This window comes from Sitodiplosis mosellana, unplaced genomic scaffold, assembly GCF_009176505.1.
Source record: "Sitodiplosis mosellana isolate CC-2019 unplaced genomic scaffold, AAFC_SMos_1.0 Smas_scaffold_6226, whole genome shotgun sequence".
NCBI lineage: Eukaryota > Metazoa > Arthropoda > Insecta > Diptera > Cecidomyiidae > Sitodiplosis > Sitodiplosis mosellana.
In genome coordinates, this window is record NW_022601467.1 from 1,545,516 (window position 1) to 1,570,204 (window position 24,689).

Sequence of the window (24,689 nt, forward strand, 5' to 3'; positions counted from 1 at the left end):
GTTCGTTCGTTCGTTCGTAGGATCTACGAGCATGTTCGTTCGTTCGTTCGTTCGTAGGATCTACGAGCATGTTCGTTCGTTCGTTCGTTCGAAGGTAAAATTTCATTTTTTTTTTTTCAAACATAAATTTTTCTTATTTCTTAAAAAAAAAATTGGAATGATCCTATAATTTCCATTTTAAAAAAATGAATGTCATTTAAACTGCCCAAAATAAGAGAAGGCGATATTAACGGAGCAATTCAAATGCGAAAAGCAAAATCCATTCGAAATAATTGAAATCCATTCGCCTTCTCTTATTTTAGGCTGTTTAAATAACATTCATTTTTTTTAATGGAAATTATAGGATCATTTGCTTAAGAAATAAGAAAAATTTATGTTTGAAAAAAAAAATGAAATTTTACCTACGAACGAACGAACGAACAAACGAACATGTTCGCAGATTCTACGAACGAACGAACATGTTCGCATACGAATAAACGAACGAGCGCTCGTTGACCGCTCTGGATACGAGATTCGAAAATTGAAGATTGACAAATACGATGCGAATGTGTACTATGAATTTATTTACAACGGATCAAAGTGATGTGTTTTAGTGTTTTTGTTGCGTCTGTGGTGCAAAATGGCGACGTTTCGTTGTTGCGAATGAAAATGACCAGTGACCACCTAGTCATATATTACAAACCATAAATTCCTGCATTAAAATTGCTACTCAATAAGTTTTCATAGAATTTCAACCTATTTTTTTCGGGTGAACTCATTCGCATTATTTCGTAAAATATTTATCGATTTGAAACAAATTGCATATTATAAATAAATGGTTGCTACATTGCTAGTGCGCATTTTCAAAGCTAAATTCATCTCTTTTTTTCCCATCTGCGACCGATCGACCCATCGTCATGTTCGGTTATGAATATATGCGATGCACTATGCTCCCTCTTCCTCTCACTATATTATTGAAAATTAATCATAAATTTGAATATGTTGGCAAGAATGAGACTATGCTATGCGAACAAGGCCCAATGAATTGCATTTGAAATCAAACGGAAAATTGATGTAAAATTATTGTCAAATCCACTTATGCCTAAATGGATTTGTGCGTGTGCGTGTGTTTAATTTTTGATGCACATTTAACCGTTTGCCCATTGTGATACCGTTGCCCATGATATGGGGCATCTTTTGAATTGCCTGAAAACCGTGATAATATTACTATGCATTAGTGGGTGCTATGAATGCGAAAATAGGAGAAAAAAAAGTATCTCGTAAACAAAATAACATTAGAGAGACGGGTGCGGGAGAGAGGGAGCGAATATTTTGCGGTTGTATGCACGCGTATGCATTGATCACACGTTTCAGCTCCAATCATTGTTGTAATTGCCATGTAATTTGCTGGAGAAAGAAACGGCCGGATGGCCCATTGTAAAATGGCATAATGGTTAATAGTCCATATCGCAGCTGAGCGCATCAAACGCGCTCACTCGCACGCACCAACAACAGCCACCTTTGCACCCATTGTCAATTGATAATAAAACATATTATTTTCTACTTTGTATTCGCTAAAGCCTCGTCGCCGAAGCCAGCTCCACATCATTTTACCGAAAGGGATCGCATCGTAACGTGTTTCGCTCAAATTGTGAACATTCGATATGCACATACATTTACATTTAATTATCAAATGAAGTATTAGCCCATTCAGGCCTGGTTGCCAACATTTTATCACCACCCTGAACATTCAATTGGACACTCGCCGCCCGTGTTGATATATTGTATGTGACACAATGTACGGCAAATATATTTATTCATTTTGGAACAGATTCATTAACACTGATTAGTTCATTTTAGTATCGCGTTCGAAAATCGATTTCAATCAAATCGATGGACATTTTGATTGAATTTGATTCATCAATTTAAGAATTTTTATCGACAACACAAGAGTAAACATTTTGTTTATTTTTTTTTTTTTTCAAAGAATTTCGTACCGATTTTTTATTCCATCAATCGACGTTAACACATTAGATTGTTGACTTCGTTTTGAGAACGTTTTGCCACATTTCCAATGTTCAACTCGTTTGATTGATAACAATGAATGGTGTTTTTTTTGTATATATGTTTATAAATATATATTACTGAATGCAATAAGAAAATATTTTTAATCGAATCTTTTTTTTTGGAAATCTTATGCTTCTTCTGGAATTTAGCACTAAAATTTAAAACGGTACATGATCGCCAATATAAGACCGAACTTAGTCAAAATTGTACGTTTAAGCGATCATGTGACACTCGTTCTGTGATATATTTTTTTTTGTTTGAATAGTTGAAGAATAAAAAAGGGTTATTATGAAAAATGATTGATATGTACCTGAGGGCTCACCTGAAATTGTTGCATTGGATAAGCAACAACACCAGCAGCCTGTGGCAGGGCGCTGCCAACACCTTGGGCAGTTGGAATTTGAGCAGCTGGAATTTGTGCTTGAGCTGGAACTCCTTGCCATGCACCCGGAATTTGAACACCCATTCTGAATATCATAATTTCAATATTAATTAAGAAAATTGGAAAAACTCTCACCGCACAAGAAGAGAATGTTAAAATTCAAACCCGAAAATGTTGTTTAACTTCGATATATTTTGACATTACTTACCCCATGTATCCAGCTTGTTGGTAACCGGCGAATTGTCCATACGCATACCCTTGCATTCCTTGCAAGAATTGACCTTGAATGGGTGCCGAGGGAGCCGGAGCAGTTGGATAGGTCGGTGCTGGTGGATACCAATAGCCAGCCACTTGCTGACCATATGCTGTGCCAAATGGAAAACCAGCTTGACCCAATGCCTGACTTGCAATCGATGGTGCATTATTTGGATCTCCGCTCTCTTTTCCCCATGAACATTTCACTGGCTGCCCATTGATTTCGGAATTGTGAATCGCAACGATCGCATGTGTTGCGGCCTCTTTCGTGGAAAAACTATGAACACAAATTGCACATCGGACAATGTAAGAAATATTGATTCAAATGTTTACAATTTCCAAACGCAATTTGCATTAAAGGATGCAAATGTCAAATGAAACAATACGTAATGAACACGAAAATAAAGTGAAACTAAAAAAAATAAGTGCATGAATACAATTTTAGCTCTTCTTCCACGCCACTGCACAAAATCAACGGTAACTAAGTAAAATGCTCCCAAATGACGCGGGAGCCGAAGCGAGAGAAAGCAGAATACGTTCCCGTTGAATATGCTTTGCGAGAGATTACAAAGGGGAAAATGTCAACAAAATTTATGAGCATGAAACAGGATTACGTATCATGTGACTTCACTCTATTAAATTGTTTTGTTGTTGAACAGCAACAATAGCAGAATGAATGAAAGAAAACAGCGAAAAAATGCCATCCGAGCTCAGTGGCGATATTGAAATGGTGACTGACCTTATCGTGAATAATTATAAACAGGCCGCGCAGGCACAATATAATTTCAAACAAAAACGTTTATTTCTTTATTTATTCGTCCATTCTAGTGTTTGTATGCGATTTATTGTGTATATCTGTGTGTGTGTGCGTGAGAGAGTATTCGTTGTTGCTCTCGCATGCGTTTCCTGTGGTTTGACGCTTTTTCCATTATTTTTTGTTTTCAATTTTATTAACACACTGTTTCATAAAATTGTAAGTTGCCCCTATAAAAACGTATAAAACCGTTTTTTCTATTAAATGATAGCCATAATTTTTCAAACGTGTAGATCAAGATAGAGTAAAATATGAATATGGCAAAGAAAAAAGCAAACACACACAGCAAACAACGATGGGAGAATTACCGTTGTTGCGCCGAACAAGAAAAGACGAACGAAATAACAATTTAAAATGAAATGCGAATAAAAAAAATGGTGGCGACAATTTCCACACTTTTTCAATCACATCTCATAAAATGAAACCACTGAAATCTGTATGAAGGTTTAAGTTTTTGTATGTCGAAATTTCGTTGCATGTGGCCAGTGACAGGATTTTGCACCTCGTATTTTTTTTTTAAATTTGAGGCGCGATTTTCATCATATACTTTCGTGCTACTGAAACCACTTACTTTACTATTTACAGGCTGAGACATACGGTTAACATTTTTATTCCACCGCTACTCATTTCTCAAGCATACATGCAGTGTTACCACCACACTTGCCGTGGAAAGAACATTTTTTTTAGCAATTAGATGAAACTTTCGAACCGATTTTTTTTTGCAAGATATGAATGAAAATCGTACAATAAATTCCAAATAAAAAAATAGAAACAAAATTTACATTTGAAATGAATAAATTCTGTTTTTTCATCTTACCGAACAAAAGCGTATCCTTTATCCTTGAACACTCTGATTTCCTGAATCGTACCAAATGGTGAAAATGTTTTTTGTAAAATTTCTTCTGTCAATGCTCCGGACAATGCGCCATTTACGCCGCCACAATATACTGTACAGTTTGTTGGACTACTTTGGTTGTAGACTTCGTCAAAAGTTAATGGTTTTAAATTGACTGCAGAGAAAAACGCATGGAGATGAGAAGAAGAAGAAGAAGAAGAAGAAGAAGAAGAAGAAGAAGAAGAAATCGAATAAAATGAGCATACGAGATATAAAATGAAAGAGCTGTACTAAGAATGAAAGGAATCAAATAAAATGCCCACATTCAAAAATGAGCATGTATACCGTGCAATGGAGCGTTTTTCCCGTCTCATTTGGATTTTTTTTCCTGTATGTGAGACATTTACTTTATGGTTAAATGGTAATGTAGTCGGCAATATACATAGTGTTTGCACAAGTCTCTTTTTGAATGTATATTTTATGTTGTCTGGACACGAATGTGTACATCATCATCGCTGTCATATACGTACATATGCATGTGTATATTGTACGTTGTACATAAAGGCGACTACATATATGCATATTTTTTCCGTTCGTTCGAGTCCATAAATACAAATAACAATTTCAAATTGAAAAATCCGAAAAATTAAAAGGAACAGAGCAGCCACAGAATCAGCAGCAGAATCAGCAGCAGCAGCAGCAGCAGCAGCAATAGCACAGTGGATGCAGCAAAAGGAAGACACGATGGTGTTGGTCGGCTGTTTCTCAAACAACTCATGCATTCGATAGTAACACATTAGTATGGTCCGTTCATGCGGTTCTCCGCTCAAGCGATTCCGTTGAATGGACAAACCGAATGTGTTCGTTTTGTGTGGAAACTGCGTGGAAATGGCAACGAACGGACAAATCATACATGTGAATTGGTGCCGACAACCAACCAACTTTATCGAGTTCATAAAAATTCTTTTGCTCAACGGAAAAGAAATGACGAAAACTAAAAACAAAACAGGGTAAGAGAGAACAGGAGAGAAGGAGAGCGTACAAAAAAAGAAAACTAAAGTCGAAACGAGACGAACAGAAATAAAATGTATGACAAAAATCTATGAAAAGAATATATAAACCTATATTTCATTTCCAATTGAACGTAAAATTTCTACAAATACAGAGCATTTTTCGATTCGTATGATTTTACGAGTTATTTATGATTATTTTTTCTTCTTTTTTCCACTTTCGGTGGCTGTTGCTGCTGTAGCAGTTGATTTGCGCTCTTTCGTTTCGTTGTTCGATTTGTTCATCGTCCGTCATCAGCAATTGCCATTGTACCGAACCGAGCACAAGCAAAATTGAAGAAAATTTAATAAGAGTAGCTATAAATAAATGATTGAAAAATCCACCCATTCACTATAATTCGAAAGGTGCTGCACAGATTCAATCAAACGTTCTATTACGAATGAGAGATGAAAATCTTCTTCGTTTCCGCACTTGGATTTTTCTCTTTCAACTTTTCAACGCCAGTTAATCGTGTTTCCTTTTTCACACAAACACACAAACTGTCTTCCTCTTGTTCGATGATATATCATCGCCTTGAAATGGCAGCATCTTGAATCCAAACTTCAAACACGTCTAAAGACGCTTAAAATGGAATAATATAAAAACACATAATCGAAAGTCGAACAATTATTCCTCATTTGCAATTAGAACACCACTTTATTTCATTACGAGATTCGTAGCTGCTTTTTTTTTACAAAAACAATTTTCTCTCTCTCATTTTTTCGTTTAATTTTTTTCCCTTCAAGATTTGGTATAGCGAAATCAAATGCCAAAACATGGAAGAAAGGAGGAATTGAAAAGTGAATTTTCAAAACTAGAAATATGTCAAGCCAAATACACGTAATTGAAATATTCATTTGTATTGTTCATATTGAAGTAGCTGCGAATGGAAGTGAATTTATGAACGTAATCCGGCTTAATGCAGGAATTGCTTTTATGCATGCAAATATTTATGTATTTATAAAATGTTGTTGCACGCTTTAAAAAGATACTTCGGCAAACTGTTTTTGATTGGAATGTTTGCCGTGGCTCGTTGCGCACATTTCGGACAAATGGAAGCGGAATGTGATGAAGTAGTCGCGCGCGAGCGAGATGACCAGGCTGACGGCATCAGCCATGGAATATCAAGCGAAACTCACGAAAAAAGCTATTTAAACTTTAATATCTTTGTGTCGTTTTTAACAGCATGTTAAACAACGATAGCATGCAGCGCGCTATATGGTATAATGCTGGCTGACTGACAGACGGCGGAAGCAGCAACAACAACAGCAGCAAAAAATGATCAGACCCAATCTACATCGACACAAAGCGAGCAAGCTGAACGCGCCACGGCAATCTCGTGACTATAATTATATCTAAAGCATAAAACATCGCGTACATTATGTGTAAGCTGATGAAAAGTTTGATGGAACTTTGCATTGTGCAGAACTGTAACAAAGCGTCGAAATCTAGAGACAAAAAAAACGGCGGCGATGGAGTGATGAAACATGGCAACAAACCAACGAGTTTCAATGTGTTTGCAATTTTACATACAATTTGAAAACTTCGCCTCTTTGGCACTGTGTCCGTTTAAGAGGTCACTTTAGTGTTTGCAACTCGTTTGGAAGCCGATATTAATTACTTTATTGACTTGTTTAAATCATTAAATTACACTTGACACTTATTAACAGAATGAAAAAAATATATACTGAAACAGGCGCATACACACACACACACACACACACACACAATTCAGCTTACCAATTTAGTATGTCGAAGTTATCTCGGCATTTCACCTGGATCTAAGTTAGTTTGGTGTTTGTGGCGAGATCACAGCGACAATTATGAGATAATCTGAAAACTTTTCATGGTTTTTGATAGTCAACTTTTCGCATTTTATCTCCCCTACTTATCGATTGCAATGAGCAATGCAATAATCTCAAGGGAAAATGGCAAAGAGCGAAATTTATGCGGAACATTTTCGGTTGACCTTTTATCGTCTGTTCAATGTCTATTTGGTGAGATAAGTGAATTACATTCGTGGACTACTAATTGCGTCCAAAGGAGGACTTTGTGCTTGTAGTTCATTGCACTTTCCGCCCTTTATTTCCCCTCCCCTCCACATTCAAACATACTAGTTAAAAGTTTTCGTGCACACTTACTCACCACCACTCAAACCCGCTTTCCATCCCGATGTTATCATTGAAATGAACATTTTAATTTTCAGAATATTAATTTTAAAAGTTTTTCCTGCTGCATACCGATCAAAAGAGAAGCACATCATTTATATGAAGCTGAAATGAACACCCGAAGGAACGGAGCAGCGCAATGTGAATGTTGAATGTTGAATGAAAAATGTCAAGTGACCGTGATCACATTTAATTTTTTTTTTTTTGCTAGAAATTGTTGCTGCTGCTGCCGTTGCTGTTGTTGTTGTAGTAGTTTCCAGTTTCTGTATATTGCTTTTACTTTGATGATTTTTAATTGCAGAAAGGAATTTCGTGTTGTGAAATTTCAATTGCGTTTGCAATTTCTTTGGATCTTAGAACATGTTAGTGTTTTTGTATAGTGTATAGGACCCATTGAACGTAGTCAGATAATTTTCAATGGCTGTCGTTGATTGCGCCAAAATAGACCAAAAAGTTGGGTCAAACCACAAATTTCTCAATTCCAATGGAATCTATCAGCGTTCGTCAGTCGAAAAACTTTATCCGTGTTAGTGGTTGAAAATGTCATTGTTCAAGTGTTTTATTACGAAATGACGGTCCACTGCATCCGAGTAATTTCGGGACGTCGGCAAACTATTAAATAGCAATAAAGAGCTGGACGCATTACGCATTGTATTCAGCCAGGACGATGTATGGAGAGAAGAAAAGTCACATTCTAAAGTGACACATTTTATTCCCAAGTGACAAACGCTGTCTCACCGAGATCAAATGAAACGGGTTAGTAGAAGAAAAAAATTCAAATGGAAATCAATGCGGCATCCATTGTGAGTGAGCGCCACACCATATGAATGTGCCCATTAAAATCAATGTGTTTCGGAAAGTGAAAAGTCTGTAGTTTTTGTACGAGTACTAAGATTCACGCTACAGATATTGTGGTTGCTGTTCGCTTTTTCAGAGGAGATGCCTAATATGGTGCAACTATCAAACGAGTGAGATCGGCAGAGAGAGAGAAAAACGGAATGTTCGGCGAAGAAATAGAAAACACCAAATTCAAACACAAACATAGTGCTAGTGCTACATAGGTGATTCTGTACAAAAACTGCTCTTTGGTTTCATTCAAGACATGGTTTTTTTGCACATTGAAATGAATTCAAGTTCTATCATCGGTCGTACCTCCATCTTGAATACATGATTTGAATTCATAATCACAACGAAACCCATTATGTTTCGAAATAAAATAGAAAACAGAGAAAGAAGCGAAAACCTATTGCAAAGCGCATGAAAAATATCTGTGCTACAGATTCTCTGTGAAAATAAATCTAGAATGGTAAATCAAGTGTCTTTGCATTGTCTATACTGTGGTGGAATTGCTATTATTTCACGTATGTTTGTGTAGTACTGCGTTGTTTGCACATATTTTGACTGGACTAGACTATGTTCTAGGGGCTTATTTGTCGTCACGAGTCAGCAAGACTCGTATGATTTTCATGTAAATTAAAAATGATTTGCGCTGAATTGCAAGTAACTCGCACTGACTCGCACCAATTTACGGAGATTCGTGAAGACTCGAACGAATTCATACAAATATATACACAAGTCATAGCATAGAAAGTGTATGGCATTTATAGCAAATCCGCGAGTCGATGCAAATTAGCTTATATACACATTGCAAACCATTCGGATCTCAGCTTGTGTTCTATAATTTTTTTCTTATTCTGTTTAATATAGGCAACTGGAATGGATGTGAATTGAAAATGAAATGTATTAAATTGACAATGGAACTAAGATCCACGAAATGTTTTATGAAACATACGAACTGCACTTATTTTTGGAATGGGCAAGTCAACCATTAATGATTTATAACAAGATTTGCCATACATCATATGAATATATGTGGAGAATGACTTAATGTGTTCAGTGTAAAAAAAATGCTTCGACACTTTTATTTTCATCAGATTGAATTGTTTGAATGAAGCATTTTGATGGGTTCGGGAATTGTGATAAATCCATTTTGTGTTCAAATTCACGATTTTTTAGTTGATCTATATAACTTGACATATTCCGTATGAAGATTCGATGCGCTGCCAAAAATTTGGATGGAATAATATTTTCATAAATAGATTCAACTAACATTTCACGATTTTCGTTTATGAATTCCACCAATTTCAGCGATATTCTCTATGTAAATAAGAGCCAAAGTCGATCGACAAGCAAAGACTGTTTTTTTCTCGGGATTTCAACACCCAAAACATCAAATACATTATTGTCTGCCTTAAAAAAATAAAAAAAACATTTCGAAACCAACCATTTTAAAATTTTGTATTAATTTTAATTTTCTTGCAGTCAAAATGTGACAATATAAATATTTTTAATGACAAAAAGTTGATTTAGTAGTCGATTATTGAGTGAATTGTGAGTTCAACTGGCATGCTCGTTGACATTTCATAGTTTCGTTCAGTGATTCGCCAATTTATATGAGAGACTCGTGAAGGACTCGCGAATCTTCATATAAACTCGTAAGATTCGTGCAGTTGCCTATATGTTTTGAAATGACTCGTGAGATTCGCACTGATTCACACTGATTCGTACGACACATAAGCCCCTAGACTATGTTTGGAAATGAGTGGTTACAACAATGTTCCAACACAAGTCGTCATGCTCAATTCATCACACAACTGAATACGTCCACAAGCTGTTAGCAATTGATATCTCATTTTATTGCAGATTTGAATGTGGATTTGGGGCTTCTACGAGAGAATCACAAATATCGTCACCGAAAAAGAAGAAAAAGGATGGAAATTTTTTATTTTTCAGGATCGACCTTCGTGACCACCGCGATACATTTCTAAACCAAATTTTTTGTTGGTATTTTTTCATTCAGCTTACAATCAAGACCCTTTGTAATAAGTCAATATTCCATCTGAACAAAGATGAGGGAATGTTTCGAATGGAATTAATTTTTTTCGACAAAAAAAAACTTTCAGTTTGGCGCGCACAATCATCTCCAATTCACCTCTGGCGATAATTTAATGTGAAATCGAACTTAATGTTCTTCTTTCAACGAAGACTACCCATTTCAAAATGATTTCGAGATCTTCAACTGAACGTGATTGATATTTACATTCGTTTTTCGAAAAGGAGATACATTATTTCTTTGGGTTTCGTGGCGCTCGTTTGTCGACGATTTGGCTCATAGAATAGACTTCAAATGAACAGGTAAACGAATTGAACATGGCAAATTTGATAATCCAAGCAGAAATGATTTTTCATGCTAAATAAACATCAACAGAAATTGTTGGCCAACGTAACGTTTTGACGCAAGGCAATTATCTTGAAATTTGAATAAATTTCTAGTGGGTTTCGGGATTGATGTGCACCACTTTTTGTTTTGATTCGTTTCGTTTCGTTTTTGAGCTGCTTACTGGTGCTGGTGCTGGTGCTGGTGCTGGTGCTGGTGCTGGTGCTGGTGTTGATGTTGAATGCATAAATATTTCACATTTCTATTTGCCCAATTTTCGTCGTTGCCATTTTCGTTTATGCATAAAGTTTTCACCTGATAAAATTTATATCGTGCATTTAATTTCCTCCTGTGCTGTCTCGTCGCCAAGCCGACAACAAAGACACGGCACACGAAATTTAGCTATTACATTACCGAAAAATGCGAAGGGAAAAATTATTCATTAAACCGAAGCAGGTAGTTTTGGTTGCTGTGGCTGCGACTGTGTATTGTTTACCGATTTCGTGTTTGGCAAAGGCAACCAAACCTGAAGCCGCTGCACAAAGTGAATGAGATGCACTTTTTTCTGGCTTACTACAGATGCCGCGCAAATGATGGATGAACAAGATTTGGAAATATCGGAAAGTGCCTGGTCACGCATACGATATGTGGTAAGGCGGTGGATTCACTATGAACGAATCGAAGCGTTGCAATTTTAATTTTCTCCAATGTCTCTGTTTTGGAGTTTGATTTTGTTTTTGTTTTATTTTATTTCAATCCAATTTTTTTCGTGCATTGTCAAACTTTATCTCTGTTCCGTGGTCGATATGCATAGCGACGACTTTTCTATATTCTAGCATTTAGCAATCATCGGGACATCATTCATTTATACCCCGTTGTTCGTTGTTCATGGTTGATGTGGAGAGGCTCGTGTCACACGAGTCGTGTGTCATGTGCCGTGCGAAATAAATAAATTGAGAATGCCTATGACGAATGTCTCAGCTACCGTTTCGTTCGTTAAATCGAACAAAACTTTTTAATATTATTGTTTTGCGTTGCTCGGTAGTTGTTTCTGTTTCTGTTGTGTGTTCATGAGTGTGGGTATATAGGGCTATGGGTGTTTGTGTCTGTGTCTGTGTATATGTGTACTGTACATCTCTTTAACTTTCCATAAAATATATAAAGTCGTCGCCAATTCCACACTGAACGCGTACACAGATCTCACAATTTTTTTTTATTTCCACCTCTGATGTACGAAGCATTCATTGGTGAGCGTTGTTGTGCTAGTGTTATTTTATTTCATTTTATTTATTGTCATGTGTACGACGGTTTAAAATGTGGTATTCACTAAAGAGAAATGCGCAACAGAAAATGGAACTTTTCTCATCAAACTTTTCCCGAAAATACAACTGTTTCTCATTTTGACTGTTTGTTTGGCTTTAAATTCCTTCCATTCTGTTTTATTCGTTCTTCGCACGCTGACACCACATTACTGCTTTCACTACAACTATTCTCTTTCGCTTGATTGTCTTCTCTCTCACTCCCTCGCTCTCTTATTTTTTTTCATTGCTGTTACGAATGTGCTTGGTGCGCACGTCTCGCTCGCACACTCTTTCCGCTGCGTTCACCGTCATCAGATCCACCAATCTGCACTGAAGCCCCTATCCTGTGTGAGCCAGTATGTTTTTGTCTTAGCTCTTTTTGGGACCTCTATATTTGTTGTATGCATTGTATATGATTCTTCAGTGCAGTGTCATAGTCATGCGTCTCATTCCGGCACCTGTACAAGTTTCGATTCCGCGATAAACGTCAAACGCTCCTTATACTCCACAGATATAAAATGTTTGTATGAGTTTTGTATTAAAAACACGTTCGCGCAGATGATGTTTATAAACAGAACGAAAACTACAATAAACTACACAAGCAAATAGAACCACATCGAACGAACGATCGAACGAATGCTCAACTAAGTTGAGCACATTACAGTCGAAAGTGGAAAAGCTGCTTTTGTGTAAGCACAAAAAAATTGAATGCCAAACGATGTAAGACACATTCCAAATGAAAGAACGAATCGATGAATGAATGCTGAACTGAATGAGAGGAAGACGCAAAAAAAAATTCAAAGTAAATTCAGTTGAGTATCTTTCTGCATTTGTTGTTCGGATTGTCTCCGCCTCTTCTTTTTTTTTTGGACAAAGTCTTTCGAAACTATAATGCAGCTTTGTGCATTTAATTGTTTTCGCGTGTTTTGCGTGCATTGCGCGATTGTTGAGTTTCAACCAATTATGTTTCCGTTCCCCTCAACGCCAGCGTCGCAGCATGTGTGTTTCTCTAGAATTTCCAACTTTTCAATTACACATACGACTTTGGTTGAGATTGAGAGGAGTGTATGTTTTCAGTCATTCTGCTTAGAAGAAAAGTGAGTAAGTTTCTTTGCGCTTGAAAACAAGAGTATATCTACTACAGCTAACAGTTTGATTCATGGTCCCGAACGCAGCACTCTTGAAGAAAAAATCAAATTTGAATGTAACTGTCAATACATGCACGTGATGACCGATGGCACTGGGCACTGGGCACTGGGCACTGGCAGTTTGATCAGATATAAGTTTTTCGTGGTTTCTCAACCTATCTTACAACTTTACTTTTCTGCCAGGGATTATGCACGAAAAATGATAAGAAGATAAACTGTCTATAAAAAATAGAGTGATTCAGTTTTTAATACTCATTTTTAACCATGTTCTAGTGCAAAGACACCTACTCTCCTTTTTCAACAAAGTCTATCGAACATACCCACCTCTCAATCTCACTCATATATATGCATATATGCAAATTCTAACCTTTTGAAATAACATGTTTGTCTAATTTTGTAACTCATTTTCATCTCTTCTGCTGTTACTATTGCTTCTGATGTTGGCGCTGTAAACTGCCGGCAATGCTACTGTAATTTTATTCTTATCCGATTTTAATTTAGCTCACTTACTAGAGCTACGTTCTCGTTTTTGTGTTTTGTGTTGTGAGTGTTGAATTTTTTTTTCTCGTTTGCTCCATGGCATGGTGCGTGTGTGTGTGTGTGCTTTTAGTGTGAACATTTCTAATTTCTGTCGTTTAATTGAAATTTGGTTCATTGTTCAACCTTCATCACATGTCTTCATTTAAAAAGCTTAATCTTTCCCTGTTCAATTTGGTTTTGATACTATGGCCATTCAACTTCATTCTTTCTCTCGCCATCGTTGGAATGTTTCGTACAAGGTTCTCGATTAGATCTTGATTTCCAATTCAATTTACATGGAGTATTGCGAAAAGAAAACGAACGAAAAATAGAATGAAAATATTGTAAAATAACCTTTGTCATGACACTTTATAGTTTATTGTTGAAAAAGGGAAAAAAATCTTCAAAGTTTTCCTTTTGTCATATTCACAATATTTTTTTCTTAACTCGCTTTTTTGCCAGTCGTGTTACGTGCTTTTCCACTTTTATTTTCTCGACGGACAACGAAAAAAAAACTTGAACAACAGTAAAAATGGATATCCAAAATACGATTTCATTTGCTTTTTCGTATACGATACGACGTTTAAGTTTAAGCATAAACAAAGTCATAAAATGGAGAGGAAATGACACTACAAAAAAAAAACGGTAAGAATTTTTGAAAAAAATAAAAAACAAGAAGATGGTATTTGTTGCTGTATCAGCACATCTGCAGGGAGAGAGTGAGTGAGTGTAGGAAAAAAAATGTATCCATCGAAATAGTTTTTAAAGATAAATAAATAGTAACGTACGATGTTTATGACCAGTGACCGCAAGCAATAAAACTTTTTTCGCCACCCTCTTCATTCACATTGCATTGGCATCGCAGCATTGACAAGTATCCACAACGAATTGGAAGAGCGCTGGGAAAATTGAGGACAGGGGGATGTTCCGATGCGAATGAGACAAAGACAGACTGGAATCTATATATTATTTAAATTTTTGATAGCACCGCTTGTGGAACAACTCGCAATATTCGTTCGCCACTCAAACCCGTCCATCTCAAAAACGAAAACGAATTCGCACTGAGACCAATGTGCAGGACAGAGGGAAAGAGAGAGCGTAGTGCCTCTCTTTCTTTCTGTGAGTGGGATATTGAAAATTGACGTAAGGCGTTACACGCGTATTTTAGCATCTGTGTTTGCCAGGGCAATCTTCAGTCTCATGGCTATTTAGCCATGCGGTTTTTGTTTTCGAAAACGAAATGTTTCGGATTTGCTTCGATTTTATTCGCTTTATTTGTCATTTTGGTTCGATTTTTTTCTGTTTATCTTGTTGTTGTTATTGTTCGGTGTGTCGTTTCATTTCGTTTCGTTCTTTATTTTTATAGCGTATCTTCATATTGATGTGCGCTCATGGCACGGTGCAGAAGCGTTGCTTTCCATCTCTCCTCTTCACATATGAGTTTTTGCAAGTTGTCATTTATTATGAATGAGAACAAAATGAAAGTTAAAGTGTCTGATCGATAGCGCAAGGTAGAGTTTGAAAGAGCGGAAGAGAGGAAAAAAAGCAACAGCACCAGCAAATGGCAGCAGAATGAGTGAACTGCCCATCACCACAACCATTCGAACCACAGCATGAACACGGCCACACAAGAGAACAACGAAATAACTGAACCGAAACAATGGTCAACCGTTAAACGACTTCTCGAAATTGACATGGGGTGAAACCAGCATAAATTGAGAAGAGAACAACGTTCTTGCAACAACAACAGCAATAGCAACAGCAGCAGCAGCAGCATGACACCCAACGAACGAATAAACTAACGAAAGAGAAAAAAAATAAATAAATTCACGACGGACTCAAAAAGCATTAAATCGACAACAGAACTTTATGCCGCAGCATGAGCAAATGCATGTGAATGAGAAATTATTTAGCACAAAATATTGCTCGTGCACATTATCCACGTGGATGAAGATCGAGGATCGCTTATCATAGACAATGTGGATGCGAATATCGGGCTGTTTTGCGAACGAGTCTAAATGATAAATAATGAACCAAAGGCAATGAATAATGGATAATTTTGGATTTTCGTCTGGTCAAACAAACACACAAAACACACACATACGCACACAATATGCCAATATTTCACTACTGGGATGCTGTGGTTATGAGATTTTTAAAGACTTTTACAGTTTGATCATTATGTTTTGAGTGATTTGTTTAGTTTGACTTAATTGGGTCATTAGTTGAGCAAATAATTTAATGTATGCCATAGCAAACATGCTGTAAGATTCAATCAACCGTATTTTGAAGCTGGAACTTCTATCAAATCATCAAACCATCAAACTCGTATGCCGATTGTGCGTGTATGTGTTATTTGAAAGCTGAGGAATTGTTAAAATAATAGTCATTCATCCATTGTTATGCCTCAAGCAAACCCAACATGCGTTCGGCAAAATATCATTGGTTTAAGAGGTCTATAAATAAAGTACAATTTTCTGCAATATTTCATGAATAAAAAATTTAATTTAGCCACCCCCAAAATTCGTATATATCAAATTCTATTCCCATCTGACTCTTGTGGAACCTTCCGAACGGCACGAAGTTTTTTTTGTGCCATTCACGTCGCCACCAAAGGCGCGTGCTCACGCTTTTTTCCGACATACACACTCTGCTTGCCAAAGCGAAAAGTACATTTTATCTAAAGTCACCCAGAAATATAGAATAGGTGGTCGGTGAGATGAGATCAATTGTAACCGGGCTCATTCTGCCTAAGAGAATGTAGCAGAAAGAATGGCAGCAACGACAATGCGGAAACAAGTGAGGTTTTTTTCATCTCTCGAACCCATTCGATTGGAATGGGGTGAATTGTAACCGCGACGAGATCCCACATCATCCATACATATTCTGTTGCACAGAATGAGTGAGTGAGTGGGCGAAAAGACGCGAAGTAAAAGATATTGGCAAATGAAAACGGCTGAAATTGATACGTGAATTTCGTAAATAATAAATGTGAAATGAATTTCACTCGGCCGTACGAAAAGTACTCGTTTTTCCATCTTTTTTACAAACGTAATACGGTAATGTAAGTGGCGTTGTTGCGAATTGGATAGCAGAAACCACAGATAGAGAGTAAGACTGAGAGTCAGAAAGCAAAGAGAATAGGCCGTACTGTGTTTGCTATGCACATGTAAAGCACATTTTTAATACGATGTATATATTTACTTTCATTGTTGTTATTTCTTGTTTCTTCTTATTTTTATTTTATTCTGGGTTTTCGCTCCCATATCACATTGGAGTATTTTATCAGCGCTATTGAATTACCAAAGTCATTATTTTTGCTATGCTTCTCTTGCTCTTCCAATCCCTGCCATGTCTTGCTTCTTTGAAATCAATATTCATAAAATTTTGAGCCAAAATGCTGGAAAATATACGTAGTCACTGCATCTGTTGTTGTTTTCGTTGGTTTTCTTTTTATCTTTCGTGACACATTATATGCAACGGTATTTCGATGGCGTATGTATTGAAGCAGCGATAAAATAGGCTTTTTGGTACATTTCAACACCTCTGCTGAAAGAAATTGGAAACAAGGTATGTGTACGTATGGATGTGTGTGTATGTGAATTTTCACAGGTAAACAGGGTGCTCGTCGTTCCAAACTAAGGTGGTAATAGATTTATGGTCGAAATAAAATACAAAAAAGGAGTTAAATGTCGAAATTACCGGGCAACAAGGAAATTATAGTAGATAAATTTGGTGCATACACTATGAACAGCGTTCGCTGTTTGTCCGATCATTCGGTGAAAATATTCTGCATTTTACCATCTAAATTCGTAATAAAATAAATAAATATGTCTCCTGTGTTGCTGTTAAGGCACTTGACGCTTTTGCAATTCGAGTAAAAAAAAATCCAAACAACTGAGAAAAATGCATAGAAAATTTGAATTCCAAACAAACGAATGGGCATAGCCAAACTATTATAAATATATAGGTGTGTATTCATAGTAAAATTGGTATACTCACGTTCGGCCTTTGTCGCTGGTGGCTTTCTAGTTGCCCAATTCGTTCTAATTGATCTGGAGCCTAACCATTGTCCATTCATTGCTGTTATTGCACTTTCCGCTTCCTGCAAATAAATTAAAATACTAGTTAGGAATTCCGCTTGACATTAGATTTCACAGCCAATGAAGAAGAAATGAACCAAATACAAAAAAAAAACACGGCAATCCTTGGTGTAAACTCCAGCCATACCGCTATTGATGCAGTTGCTGCCAAACTATTATTCATGATAAAAGTTTTTAAACTTTTTAATTTGTACAAACACACACACACACACACATTATTCGAAGCTGTGAATAAATAGTTAACAGCGATATCTGCACATTTATAAATCATGGCCACACATAAACGAAGAGCTATCGCTACCCAGTGGATTCGAGATTAGAATTTGGAACGCATGTGAGACACAGTGAGAATGTAGAGAATGTGTGCATGTGATTTAAGTGGACTATTGCTGCGGGCCAACGAGTTCAAAAACTAAAAATATCAACTCTTTGCTTAGCAAATACCGACTTATTAATACATCCAAAATGTATGCAAAATGTGAATAATATAGGAGATGATTTCATGGACTTCCCAATGTGCATTTGGATCGAGATTTGAATCGTTGGGCGCTTGGTATTGTTCCACTCCATTCAGGTATTATATCACCTGGTGATAAAGAAGCCAAGAGTATGTAATCGAAATGCATTGCTATTGAACACTGATCAAAATGTTTGTATAATATATAAACGACCATTTCGTCCATTTGCTGGCGCAACAATGCGTCGATAAAACTTTGCTACCAAGAAAATTCCATCCTCTTTTTCACCGTCGAACCGAATAATTCATCGAGTGTAATTTTTCATTAAGATAATAAGCCGTTCGCCTTTCCAAGTAGTTGATATTCATATGAAACCAATGGGTTTTCTATTGCCAACTTTTCTTTATTTTCCCTTCATTTTGCTCTCTTTGCACGTGGCAATACATAAATATTATGATTGCAATTCCAACCGGTGTCTCGTTTTTTCGGATTCATTTGACAACGTTTTCAACTGCTGTGTTTCCCACTTTAGCGTTCATTTTCTTGTTCTCATCTTATTTTAATGCATTTGGCTCCAGTTTCGCTCGTACTGCCGTTCGATGCGAGTGTCTTTCAGTGCTCTTGTCGTTTGACATTCTTCTCGCTTTTGCCGTGTGTTTCGCTTTTTGCGTTCTACGTAAGCTCGTCTTTATTTGCCGAATGTAACGAATTCGTTTCCTCTTCATTTTCTTTGTTTTCTGTTATGGTTACATCTTGTTTTCAATATTTATTCAGCTACTCGTTGCTGCTGTTGTTGTTGTTGTTTTTTTTTTCATTCCACCGAATTCCACTCTGTTTTGCTTTTATTCGTGCATTCGGTTTTGCAAAAGTTTTTTATGTGCATTTGCAGTTATTCTCATACACACACACATACATAAACACAGTATATACACAAAGGAGAAGATAGACAAAGAGAAAAATACGTAGCGCTTAAAAAGAAGAAAGAACATCAAAGACAGGCTGCAAGAGATACACATACACATACACATACACAAAAAGCACAACCAGAACTATTGAGTAAGAGAAGACAGCGTTTGTTTGGGTCGTGGCACAGAGAGCTCTTTTGATTTTGTTTTGAAAGTAGTGTTAAGTTGCGCACTATCTAATAAATAAATTTATTTTGGCAAACATCGCACGAAAAGCTGCAAATGGATGAGCAATAATTTATTTTTATTAGTGATTCTTTGTTTTTCAAGAAGTTGTTTGTTGGCAGTCGAATTCCTTCTTCTTTTGCTACTGTTGCTCGGATCTACTACTATGTTACGTGTATCTTGAAAATGTTTGCCATCATTTGTTACTGCTTTTGTCTTCTTCTTTCTTTCGCATTGACAGAGATCACGAGCGTAAGAAAATTGGGGAAGAGCGGGCAATTCGACGAGGTTTAATTTTCTTCTGTATAGGAAGTCGTCGAAAATTAGAATAATATAGAATATATTCAAATTTAGTGTTGAACATGCGAAACTTTTACACACATCTCGCATCTTTTGCCATCAAAACTTTCCTGCATGAATGGTAAATGTTGGTTATAACTCGGATCAATGTTTCAAACAAAACAATGTTTCGAACAAAAGTATTTGTCGGCAATTTTCTTCAATCAATTTAAGTTTTTAATAAGATTATTTCAATGTCTATGCATATCATTTTAAATTTTAAGCACCTTTTGAGTAATATATGAAAAAACCACAATGGACATCATTCAAAAATTACGTGAAATTCAAACAACTTGAAAATTGTACATCGAATTGCCCTCACTTCCCCTAAATATCTTCCTTTTCGAATCCAATTGCCGCACTGGCAACTGATCTCTTTCCTATTCGTTCGAAACATTTTCGGTGGCGAAAATGGTGCATGTAAGCAAACAAAAACCAATGAATATAAGGCCAAAGCAAAAATTGTAAATAATATCAATTATGCTAGGTTAAGTCGTAACACTCTGTCCATTGATGGTGAAATGGTGGTTCGGGCGACCAACAAGTTGTTTCGAGAATAGTGGTGGTTTGCTGTGTTTGAGTTTTGTTGCTTTTTTCTATTTACATTCCGTTAATTTATTATAAACTGTTGTGCTTTTTATGTTCGGTATATTTTATGTGTTGGCCGCGCAAAAATCAATTTTGGAACGGTTGCAAACTATTTTATGGGCATGTCAACATTTTCAGCAAAGACGTGCCAATATCATATATAGTTGACAATTTAGTGGATTGGTCGTTGAGAGCAATTGAAACGAATTGATCATTTTCGAATTCACTTTGAGACACTCAAATTGGCCGGAAAAACAAACTGAAGTTGCTTGAAATGCAATCAAGTGAACAAGGTCTTAAGTGGTATAATAAAGACATGTCGAACATGACACAAAACATCATTTCACTTAAATTATCGGATATTTATATATCATTATGCGAGCATACTAATGAAATGTAAATAATAACGATGCGAAATGTATCTTCTGCTCGCTCACGTTGAAACCACCTTCGACTAATAATTTCGACTCACAAAATAGCCGCACCAGCCATAAAATTCAAATTTGGTTGTTTGTGGGATCCATGCTAACGTGGCCCAAGTTAAAAGCACAGAAACGGCATCAACTCAGCTGGCGATGTCCTTTTATTATTATTATTGCTGCCATCAAACACACATGAAAGCAAACATTCGGAGTAAATTTTGGTAACCAGACAAATTGCAATAGATACGAGTTGTGTATGCGTTCCGGAAGCACTCACTTTTCCACTTCCATCTTTGAATGGTGGCCGTGTTTGTAAATGGTAGAAAGCAAACTAACTCCCTTCCACTGCTTCCGTCCCTTGGCTTAGTATAGCAAACGGTGAACGGTAGATCATTCTGGTTGTTTACTTCATGTAAATTTGACTAAAAGAATAAATTCGTTAAATGTGTGCGATGATGTGTGCATAATTTTAATTTAAACATAAATGATACATCATATATCGAAGGAACACTACTTCTGGTTTACCTTTTTCCATATCGCATCGGTATCATTTCGTTGAACATTTTATCCGAGTAAAAATGAATGAAAAAGGCGTTTGTAATTGTACATATTATTATCGTGCCCATGACTAATATTTTATATTTCTCTGACTCACAAACACACACTCCCCCTTTCTCTCTCTCTGTCTGTTTCTCTCTATAATTTGGTGTATGTCATGTGCATAAAGATAGGACCGTAATAGCTATCTACAGCTAGCAGGTTGTAATATGTGTGATACATATCACATTCTCGCATTATGTTGAGAACGTTTACCGCCGTTTGGAAAGTTTTACCAAACTATGTGCCCCATTATACCTGAAAAATGTTAAATTCATTTACATGAACGTGTTGTGTCCTCAACGTGAAAACATCTCATACACATTTGAAATGTGGCCTAACGGCCACCCCGATACGCGAAGGTATAGGCCCAAAAGAAAAGCAACAGACCAGCCAACTTTGAGCAGCCCACACACACACACACGCCCGCTCATATATGCACATAATATACAAAAAGAGGGCGAAAAAATGTGCATACTCACAAGCACCAAATAGCAAGAAATTGATGTAGATATTGTCGGTTGCGATGAAACACCGAGCGATGGTACTACACAAATATGTAAAATTTGTTTAATGTGTCGTAAATTTATAGCATTTTTGGTAAATTGGGCTCCAAAATGTCAACATACATTACACTGAAGAGCTATTTATGATGTGAAAACATATTATATCCCTCGGTGTATTGGGCATCAAAATAGGTATGCGTAAGGTCTACCACTCTCATACACAATCACATTCACTCCGTTTTCCCATCACCGTCTCTTCTTCACTGTATGTGTATATGAGTGTGTGTTTGTGAATATGTTTAGCCCGTGCAAGCGTTTGCTCTTCGACAAATTTGACGTATGCTCGTAAAGCCTATAACGTTTTTCATTTCTTTGTAAACCTCTTATTTCTCCGGTCCATTTTCTTTGAATCGCATATATTCAAAATAGCAGCGATATAGCTCACAACAAAATCTAATTCGGCTCACTGGAAGTAATAGTGAAATCGTATGTGAATTGTGAATACATGACTGTATTTCATTCAAGTGGAAACTTGCAACGCTTCTTGTGACTGAATGGAATTTCTCGGTAGAACTTTGATTCATATTGATGATTGAAACTCCTGGACAATTTTGACGAGTGTTGAACATTTTCGTTCGATCGCAACACGCTTTGGTTTCAAAAGTACTCTTAAACTGTGCGCAATGCGTTGAAGATTTGGATGACATGCGAGTTAGAAAAAAAATGGTGGCACATGGAATGTTTGACATTTGTGTTTATCTCAATTTCGATCGTGTGCGTCGTTGATATGTCGAATGTACAAACGTTGCTGGTCCATTAACACAAAATTCAATTTGAGCATTTTATTTGGGATCAAAACAATTTCTCCGAATCGTCAATAACATTACGATATGAACTTATGGCGAGGCGTCCATTTCAGCCAAAGTGATATGCAAATGGTGTGTTTTTTGTTGGTGTTTTTTTTTGGGGTAAAAGGCGAATTCGATGCAATGATATCACATAAAATACTTTGATGAAAGTGAGGCCGCAATCTATTGCGACAAATGCAATGACGTTGTGCTACTCGCTTCACTTATTTATCGTATTGCCTTTCCCTATCCCCAACAACTAACGGCTTCGGCATTTCCCAAGCAAGTCATTTGCTTTTGATATATTCGTCCAAATTTGACCGTTCCATTAGCACACAAAACATATTATACGTATATGTATTTATTTGATTTGGCCTATGCAAACAGCAAATTGAACACACATTCACATTGATCCATTGGAGCGAAAAATATGAAAAACCAATGTGAGTCCCATAAAGTGTACCTAATTCATATATGTAACGTGTTGGCGTCATTTCATTGGCATATTACAGCGTTTATTATGTCATGTCATTGGTATGATCATTTGACAGACACAAGCCGGCATCTCCACTTCCTTGCCAACGCAAATATTTCACTAATTACGTAAAATGTTGACTTGGTTTTCATTTCTTTCTCCTTTTTTTCCCACACAAACACAATCAATTTACATTTATCAATCAATTGTTGCCATTGATTCAGTTAGAATTTTCGGAAAACGTACACTGAAACTATTGACGAACGGTATTCAGGTGTTTTCACCTTTGCTTGAATCCAATAAAGTTCAGGACCGATTCTTCTTCGTGAACAGTGATTCACAGTCACTAACTCATTTGAGAAATGGATTAACATTCTCCTTTATTGCATTGTTCCATTTAGCATCCCTTAAAGATCATGCGGGGAGTTAATATGCTACCTGCATCATTTCGTATTCCCACATTGATGAAAATTGTAAACACGAGGCAAAATGTAGTCATATTCCAAATCAATTTGAGTTTCCAACAAAATCAACAAAATATCATTGCTCTGGGTAATTACATAAACAAATAATTTAAATGCAGTATTAGACTGTATCTGTAGTAACTACATAGTATTTTGTGAACTGTATGTATAAAATACATGTATACTCATTTTCGGGAGGAGGGGGAAAGGTCACGTATGCTTATGTATTTGAATGTGATAAGCATCAGTTGTGGCACAAATAGTTATTCGGTGGCAGCGGTAGCAACGGGAATAAATAATTTTTTTAAAAAATCTAATCGATATTCAATCAATCGTTTATTGATGATTTGAATTAGCATTATTAATTCATCACGAACTGATCGAATTAGGAAAATTAGTCATGTCATTCACCTGTTCATGTACAAATATCACGTTATTTTTAAAGAATGAGAATGTATTTTTAATGAATATATTCAAAAGCAAGACTCTTTTTAAATCAACGTATCTGCATCTCTGAATAAAAAGTTTAACGCAGTGGATGCACAATTTATAGGTAATGCCGTTTCAAATGAATGACATTAACCGATAACCGATCGGTATTGCATGTTCTATCACTTAAAATTGAAATAGAACACCGAAAAGAGAGCGAACGGACGCATACAAAGAATTTTGTGCAGAAGCTTTGTGTTGCCGAACATTCCCCGAAAACAAGTGAAGCGAAAAATGTAAAAACCAATTATGATCCGTACGCGTTCGAGTAGCTCGTTGAAATGTCTCATGTGCAACTGCCCGGCTCTAATATCAAATGCATTTCCGACACCGGTTTTGAGCCGTTCGCTTTTTTTTACTACCTCTCCCTCTCTCTCTGTTGCTCGATTTCTCTGTTGTTTGTATGTGTGAGTGTCATTCTGTCGCATTTAATTTAGTTTTCAAATGAAATTCCCACTTTGAAAACGGATACACTTCACTTTATCATTGAAATACCATTGTCTATATCGTTCGTTCGTCGATGTGTATTCCAATT

At 36.5% G+C, this 24,689-nt stretch overlaps 1 protein-coding gene across 6 annotated transcripts in view; it reads right to left on the reverse strand.

The window, feature by feature from the left end:
• Positions 1-24,689, reverse strand: part of LOC129579096 (nucleolysin TIAR) — a 456,813-nt gene that overhangs the window by 9,037 nt on the left and 423,087 nt on the right. For 5 of the 6 annotated variants that reach the window (XM_055468749.1, XM_055468748.1, XM_055468751.1 and 2 more), the window contains 4 exons: positions 17,738-17,840; positions 4,315-4,507; positions 2,637-2,960; positions 2,357-2,513 (listed from right to left, as the gene is read on the reverse strand). In XM_055468749.1, the coding sequence (XP_055324724.1) occupies positions 2,357-2,513; positions 2,637-2,960; positions 4,315-4,507; positions 17,738-17,840 (777 nt within the window). The remainder of the gene's footprint in view (positions 1-2,356; positions 2,514-2,636; positions 2,961-4,314; positions 4,508-17,737; positions 17,841-24,689) is intronic. The other variant, XM_055468753.1, reaches the window with a different exon arrangement.